This window comes from Lycium barbarum, chromosome 10 (genome assembly GCF_019175385.1).
Source record: "Lycium barbarum isolate Lr01 chromosome 10, ASM1917538v2, whole genome shotgun sequence".
Lineage (NCBI taxonomy): Eukaryota > Viridiplantae > Streptophyta > Magnoliopsida > Solanales > Solanaceae > Lycium > Lycium barbarum.
Window position 1 is genome coordinate 16,651,137 of NC_083346.1, and position 8,127 is coordinate 16,659,263.

General features: G+C 33.5%; 1 protein-coding gene across 1 annotated transcript; it reads right to left on the reverse strand.

The window, feature by feature from the left end:
• Positions 1–1,291: 1,291 nt before the first annotated feature.
• On the reverse strand, positions 1,292–7,750 carry LOC132615145 (uncharacterized). Its single transcript, XM_060329724.1, has 5 exons — positions 7,573–7,750; positions 5,152–5,298; positions 4,789–4,977; positions 4,573–4,693; positions 1,292–1,448 (listed from the first exon to the last, which is right to left on the reverse strand). The coding sequence occupies exons 1-4, from the start codon at positions 7,621–7,623 to the stop codon at positions 4,613–4,615; spliced, it is 468 nt and encodes a 155-aa protein (XP_060185707.1). The 5' UTR covers positions 7,624–7,750; the 3' UTR covers positions 1,292–1,448; positions 4,573–4,612.
• Positions 7,751–8,127: the final 377 nt, after the last annotated feature.

Consider the following 8,127-nt stretch of genomic DNA (forward strand, 5'->3'; position numbering starts at 1 on the left):
CGACAATGTTAACTACTCATCTTCTTTCTTTTACCAGATTACACCCAAAATCATTCTTCTTCAATTAGTAGTCAATGATTTTCCCACTTCACCATTATTGAACAGAGAAGCAAGGTTCACTTATTAAAAATATTTTCAGTAAAAGGTATGCTTGAACACTTTTGGGTTGTCAATATACGAATTCGCAATGGAGATTAGAAAAAAAAAAATTGGTTGGAGACCCAGAAGAGGCGACGCTCTAAATACGGTAAAAGATCCTGCAAATAGCACCGGCGATGACATTTTAGTGGTGCTTTAATGGCGTTTTAGTGGCTAATGGTTGATTTTGAAATTGGGTGCAAAATATTTGTTTTTGAAAACTGTTAATGTTAAATTGCATGTAAAATAATTACGTGATTATGCCAATGGGGGTGGCAGTGCTATATATAGCTTGTGGCCGTAGTGAAAGTGTTGGCTTTGTTGACTGTAGTGGCGGCGGCAGCTTCACCACGGGGAGCGTTAGGAATGAGAGAAAAATAAATAAGTAAAAAATAACAATTTAAAATACACATATTTATGAAAAGAACTATTAAAATATCTTTTTTTTAATATTCTCCTTTGGTGCTCACTCTATCAAAGAGAGTGGATTGCACTTTCTATGTCACCTCAGCATTTAGGAAGCAATATATTCCACATTTAAAATGACCAGAGAGTGATAGACCACCCCCCCCCACCCCCGGCCGCGCAAAGGTTGAGTGTTCAGTTGGGATTTCGGCCAAACGTTAAGGGCTCATTTGACGATTTTCTCTTATTTTTTCATTTACTCGTAGAAAGAGATTTCCATTACTAAAACTAGGCCTACGGCAACACCTCAAAAACTGTAGCAATTGATATAAAAAATATAGTCATAGGCCTAATGCAACAATTTTAAGGGTCAGTTCTCCGTTACACCTCAAGGCATTGCGGCGCAATAGGGTTATTTCTACGGTTTTCAGCCGTTAGCATAGGTATATTTATTGGAACATTTATTTAGTCAAATGAAACGGTTTAAAACCGTTTCAATATCATTTTATGCAACAGATTTTGAGGCTATACAACTGTTATTGGAGCTATTGCAAGCTGCAACAATTATTTTAGGCTATTGCAACGGCTATTTTGGTCTATTTCAACTGTCTTTTTTGGATATTGCGCCGATTTATGGAATATTGCATCAATGGATTGATCACCTATATCATAAAATATACTACACTGGAATTTATAAATGTTACAAAAGAAAACGATTCATCAACATAATCAAAATTAAAAATGCATATATAAAAGAAAGAAAATACATCAAATTGTTTGAGATTCAAGAGTTAACATACATGAGTTTGCAAAAAGATCCTAAATAAAAAATCCTAAAACATGTGAAGGTCTAACAACGATCAACATCTTCACTGCTTTCGTCTACCCCTTGTTCATTTCTTCACCTGCAAAAAATGTTAAATAAAATGATTAAGTAAAATGTTTACAAAAGATATATTCTTTACATATATACGTATTAAGGTAGAATGTCCATTCAAGAAAATTCTAGCTGTAAATTATCAGTAGTTGTCGGCAGATTTAACAGATCATTTAGCAAAACCTGCTCTTTTTTTTTTTTTCTTCTTTTCTCTTTCTTTTTTAAGGATATGAATATATCTTACCTAAAAGAATACTAATACTATGTATTTTCGTATGACAAAATTCACCAAAGCAAGCCAGAGAATATCATTATTTACATTCTTCTCTAAACTTTAAGGCAAAGCGCGCACACACAAGTTCATTTTCGAATCCTACAATGCAGAGGAACACATTTATTGTGCCTAAGAAGTCTTTTGCTCCCCAATGTATACTAAACCAAATCTTTTAACGGTAGAAAAGATACGTTATTTGGCAGTTACTAACCATTTTTAGATTCTACTTTTCCCTCAACACCGTTTCTCCTGTTAGTCTATTGTGATAATCTAGGAAATCATGATTCAGTCGACCTTGTACATGGATTGTTCCCCAAGCATCACATAGCAGCCCAATCAGAAAGAATAAGTTCGTCGCAGGAAAATGGTCTCCTCTCAGTATTCGTCCGGTTAACATAGGCAAGATTGATAGGTGACTAAATTCCTGAGTTAAGGAAACAAAGCTAACAGGAATTAACCTACTGCGGTAGATAATACTTAAGACTTCATGTTCCTTTCTCTAGTTCTACTTATGCATATGCGACAATGAAGAGTATGAAGTCAATCGGGGACAAAGAAAACGAGAGGATTCAAGTAAATATGGAATTCAAATTCCTATTGGCGACAATCATCAACTAATCAGTATTGAAAAATCGGAATAAAAGATCTCAAGTTCACTTATTCTGGGAAAAGACAAAAACAACAGAAGTTATAATAAACCAACATTCATTGCAACCAGTGTACTAACAACAATAATATTATTGGAGTTTCTTTGATCTTAATAAATCAATAAAGATGTTATCCAGCTTCATGGACATTTTCTGCAATTAAATGAGTCAATGAATTTATATTCAAAGTTCAGTCCATTTCAGAAATAAGAAAAGGACATCACAGTTCATAATTTTTTGATTCAGTTTCTAGTTCTACTACATAACTTGTTGATACAATTACAATGGGGTAATCCATTCTGTCCAATTTTAGATTAGCAATTGAGTCGTCCAAAAGTAGTACTGCAAATAATAAGCATAAGGAGATCAAACCACATGTACCAAAGATACTGGTATTGGGGACAGGATGAGCTGCAGATCTTCAAGAATAACAGAATAAGAAAAAGGCATAAATAGCCATATGAAATCACAACAAGGATGAATTTTGTTTCTAACTAATAAGGATAAATACAGGAAGAAAGTTGCTCACTTTGTGAAACAACAAGGACGTTTTCTATTCACAAAAATACTTCAGGAATGTAAGTATACTTAAAGGATGTTTTGGGCCAAAACTCTAAGGATTACAGTAAGGTAATCCCAACGATTAAATTACGGAACAGAATCCTAGAGTATTAATACACATAAAGTTGGTATCGACAATCTTGGGTCTGGAAGATTAAAGGTTACTTTCTACTACTAAGTTTTTTAAATTAATAATTAAACTTCTTATGCTTTGCAATATTAAATAATTATATTGGTACATTAGAAATGATTATAAAGGTCATATCCTTGTCATTACAATCAGTCCAGTGAAACAATTTGTGGAAGCTTATGAAAGACCTACAGGAGTAGACATAAAGATTTCTTATCTCAATAGACATCCAAGAGACTTCGCTGATGAAGTCTATAGTTTTTCTGAATTTAGGCATGGACTAAACTGAACAGCCATATATTCATTTGAAGATAGTTTAGAAATAGATGGAGATGGCAAAAGGTACACATAAATGGTTACAACTAATGTAGCTAAGTTTGCTAATTAGGTTCTGCAGAGAACCATAATGCCTCAAGGAGATGGAATTGGCTTTTGCTTAAATTGAAGTGGACTAAACTGGACAGCTGGATATTCAAAGTTTTCCAGATGTGTACTAACACAACAATTTAGTCCGCCCTTACAGGTTCTAGTTAATCGATAGGAAATTGTAATTCTCAAGTGGATAGAATATCAAAGTGTAAAATTGAGACATAAAAGTGACATGAAAATTGCTGGAAAAATGGAAAAGTTCAAGACAATTCTATGCATCTTAAGTTCACAGCTAATTCGACTACCAAGAACCAACAGTTTTCCTAAAGTTTCTTAATAAACCCAACAACTCTATTAAAAATTCCTGCATGTATCTTTTGGAGTTTTTGGAAGGAAAGGAGTCACAGATGTTTTGACGGTATCTCAACTCCAAGCAGTAGTTTAAAATCTTTCTATCTGTTTAATCTTTTTAGTTGGAGCAATCTATCCCCTGTAAATGACATATTACCCCTTTTAGATTTCATTAACTCCCTCAATAAGGCTTAGAGACCATATTTTTTATTTTTGATTAACTCCCTGATTTAGAATTTAAGTTTTTGTTCTCAGGAGTTAACCATGATTCTTTTGTGTATGTTACATACATCTCCTTGATGCCTATCTAATATAACACCTTATTTCATCAAAAAAAATATAAACAATCTACTTTGCAGCTAACAGTTAACTTAAAAGCTAAAGACCTGGCAGTGGGGATCACTTGTAACAATCTATTCACTTGCTCCTATCAATACTAATAAGCAACTACAAGCCATAGGCATACTTCCAAACAATTGGTTGGAAATAGCACAATCCCTAGCATACAAGTTAAAGATATTTTTGAAGAAGCTATTATGGGGCAGTGTCATGCAAATGCCACTATAGGATAGTTATTATTCAAATGACAAATTATCTGAAATTATCAGATACTTCAAATAAAAAAGATCTTCTGATCACTCCTCAAAGTAAAGGGCTTATAGCAGAGAGATTGAAATGGTCTCAAAAAGTGCTAAATCTGAAAAACTAAAATCCAGGTGAAAAAAATATGATAAGATACTTCAATTAACAAAGAGATCAGATCAAATATCAAAGTAAAGGACTTAAGTTACAAAGGATAGAATCCCAACCAAGACCATACCTTATAATGATGAAATCTCAAACAGTAGAAATTTAAATAACTATGGTTCCTTTCCTCCCGTGACACGCCTCTCTGGCAGCAAGCCAGAACAAAACTCGCAGCTTGGCAAACCAACAATGGCCTGTAAATGAGTTCAGAGAAACAAAACCAAAGTAAAAGTTAGTTATCAAGTAAAAGGAAGACACAACTTGTAAACTTCATTAGGTGTTTGCTTACCTCTTCTCTAGGCCGGCAACAATAGATAACCTCATCATCATTGACGTAACTCATAGCAGCATGGATTTGAAAAGTTTCTATAGAAGTACCAAGAGTGAGATTTAATACGTTGACAGTCATCCAATATGTATAGTACATTGACAAACGATGATTCACTTTCTCAATCTTCAAAACCTTGTACTTATAAACCTGCAAGGAGAGTCCTAATTAGTTGAAAATGAAGGAAGGATAAATCGGGAACTAATAGCAAATTAAGGTTCAAAACCTTGTACTTATAAACCTGCAAGGAGAGTCCTAATTAGTTGAAAATGAAGGAAGGATAAATCGGGAACTAATAGCAAATTAAGGCGCATGCATATATACATTGCACTCTTTCTCGTTATATTCCTGGATAGCTCGGTTAGCCAGTTTCATCAGTAACTCAGCCTCGCCCATGAAATCGTCAAAAGGTGGTAATGGTCCTAAATGAGCGCGATAGCAGGAAGGGGGATAGTCATCAATGTCAAAATACTGTCAAAGAAGCCAAAACAAGAGTGAGTGATGAAAAAAAACTATCCAAGGCATAGGGCAAATCAATAAAAATTAAATTCAGGTAAACTACTTGTCATAACAGTCTATTATTAGTGTAATAAAGTGAAAAGGCGCCAAACACAACACACACACACATATTTTATGCCAAGAAACAATTCAAAAGGAAAGAAAAACTTTACATGTGATTGGCGACACTGGCGGATGTATTCAAACCAAATAGGGTGAGTACCTAGGGGAAAGTCCTCCAAAGGGATTTTGTATGCACAGGGTTGTTTGTCACACTTGCAATAGGGGGTTAGATAGGATCCATCGAGGCATCTTTCTTGTGCTGCAAGTGATTGCCGGATGTCCTGAGTAAGAGAGGCAGTCACAGTTTTAAAATCTTTTACAGGTTGATGTTTACAGTAATGCAAGAGCTCAGGGGGCAGAGGACGTTTTGGCCTCTCATTCAATGGTACAAATGATGACACAGGTGTAAATTCGAGGTTTAACCGTTCTAGTCTTGTCTCCAACTCTGTTACTTCTTCCAAACTCCTCTTACTACAACGGTATGCCTCTGCTCCTTTCTCCAAGAGAAGGGTGTCAAACTATTTTCTTTTTTCTCTTCTCCAGACCATAACCTCTTCCGTGGTGTCAAATTCATCACTTTCTCTCCTGCAAATATTCGATTGATACAAGACCCTGATCCTTTTTAACATTGGAGGAAAGACTCAAAAACACAAAGCTAGTCCCTCACCTATTATACCTCTAGTTTTATCTTTTGGTACTTAATTATTACTTCCTTATTTCAATTTATGTGAACCTATTACTATTTGAGAAATATACGAGGTAATTCTTTGACCATATATTTTTTTCTAAATTATTTGAATTATAAATTATGGACTTATAGTATTTTTTATGTAGTATCTAAATATATATATATATATATTATTTTTACAAATTTAAAAATTCTATATCAAAATTTACGGTCAAAGTTATAAAGTTTGACCCCCATACTCCGAAAAGGTTCTATTAATAGAAACGGAGGAAGCAGTATATTTCTAAAGGATCATGTTATTTGTATGTACAGGTGTTCAATTATTCTTTTAAAATAAAAATCTGTTAATCATAAATATATCCAGTTAAGTACCACAAAGAATGATAATGAGGATCACACTTTAAAACAAATTAAATTATCTTTTTTATTTTAATAAAATTAAACAATAACTTATAACTTGTGTAAGTTGTCACAATTAACATTGAAATATTATGTGCTCTAATTCATTCTAACATTATGTCAAACTCATAGTTATATCGAATAAATAACTAATATTAATGATATTTTTTTTCATAATGTATTTGAAATTCCAAAAAACTTTCTATTCCTGTATCAGCATATAGCTGCTTTGGATTAACTGAAATCGCGGGAGAAAAACTTTTATAAACAAGCAATCGAATCACGCTTCAAAGTTCTTTTTGTGCAAAATTAGAACACGCCAGAGTAATTACCCAGGCAAACTTAATTGAAAGATGAAAATACACAGAAAGATATCCATTGATATCTCCAGTGAAAGCTTCATGGATACAGAAAATTGCTTCATTGAGTTCAATTGAGCAGATAAAACTTTAGTCCGATATTGGTATAGGGATTTAGAGCTTATAAATCTTTCGTCAGCCATTGAAGCATCTATTTGAGAATGTAAAATATACGAATCAAATTCTCCTGTCATTGATACAGGTATTACCCAGCCAAGAATGGTAATTGAAAGCACCAATGCGTATATCTTATCAATTACCCAACCAAAATCGCCATTGAAGTATCTATTTGAGAATTCAGGATTCGAAAACAATAATATCAAGCATAACAGTTTTAATTTGTCAGGACACTGGAACGTGAAAAATTATTATGTCGATTACACTATAAAAGGATCATGATCAAAGAGTATGCTTCTATTAGAGATCTTGTTGCTGCAATTTCGAGGCAGCTAGGCATTGACAAGAGTCTCCAATCTATTCAAATACTCTGTAGAAGGGAGCTATATGCCTATGGAAATACACAATGATACGAGTGTCCGGGTGTATGTAGAGTTGAAGAAAGATCACTGGGATTTCGAGATGTATCCTGTGTATAATACAACGGACAATCAATTGGAATACACTTTATTAGGAGAAAGTGCAATTCAAGGCGACACAGTACAACCTGGATACATACATGATATACAATCTGCACTGAAATACAATTTGATTACATAAAAATAATACACCTAGACTGACCTTTATAAATGCATGTATTTGTATGTGCAAGTAGTATCCTACCACTAGCATACGGCGTAGTTGATTATGAAAATGATGATTCAAGAATGTGGTTCTTTGAGCGGTTTAAGGAACCTTTTGGATAATAGGAGCATATATGTGTTGTATCCGATAGGAAGGAGAGCATCATCAAAGCTTTATCGAGAGCTTATCTTGTTGTGCCACATTATGCGTGCATATGCTAGGGCTGTTCACGGTTTTGGTTCAAATCAAAATCAAACCGAAAATTTAACCAAATCGAATAAAAAAATCGACATTTGGTTTGGTTTGGTTTGATTTGGTTTTAAATTTTAAAAACTGATAATATTTTGTTTGGTTATGGTTCTATTAAAAAATAACCGAACCAAACCGATAAATTATATACATAAATTTTATAATTTTTTATATGTATAATATTAGTTTTTCATAAATAATTATAAATATTTTATACCTTTTAATCATTAATTTGATTTTTGATCTACTTATTTCACATGATTGTTTAAGGCCCATGTTTTTTAAAATATGTTCAAGCCCATG

What these genes read in the sequence shown, in the direction of transcription:
- LOC132615145 (XM_060329724.1), bottom strand. Translation starts at nt 7,623, where the DNA reads ATGCTAGTGGTAGGATACTACTTGCACATACAAATACATGCATTTATA. An exon ending in ATAACGAGAAAGAGTGCAAT is followed by an intron (nt 4,978 to 5,151) that starts GTATATATGCAT and finishes CTCTCCTTGCAG; the next exon opens with GTTTATAAGTACAAGGTTTT. An exon ending in GTTGCCGGCCTAGAGAAGAG is followed by an intron (nt 4,694 to 4,788) that starts GTAAGCAAACAC and finishes ACTCATTTACAG; the next exon opens with GCCATTGTTGGTTTGCCAAG.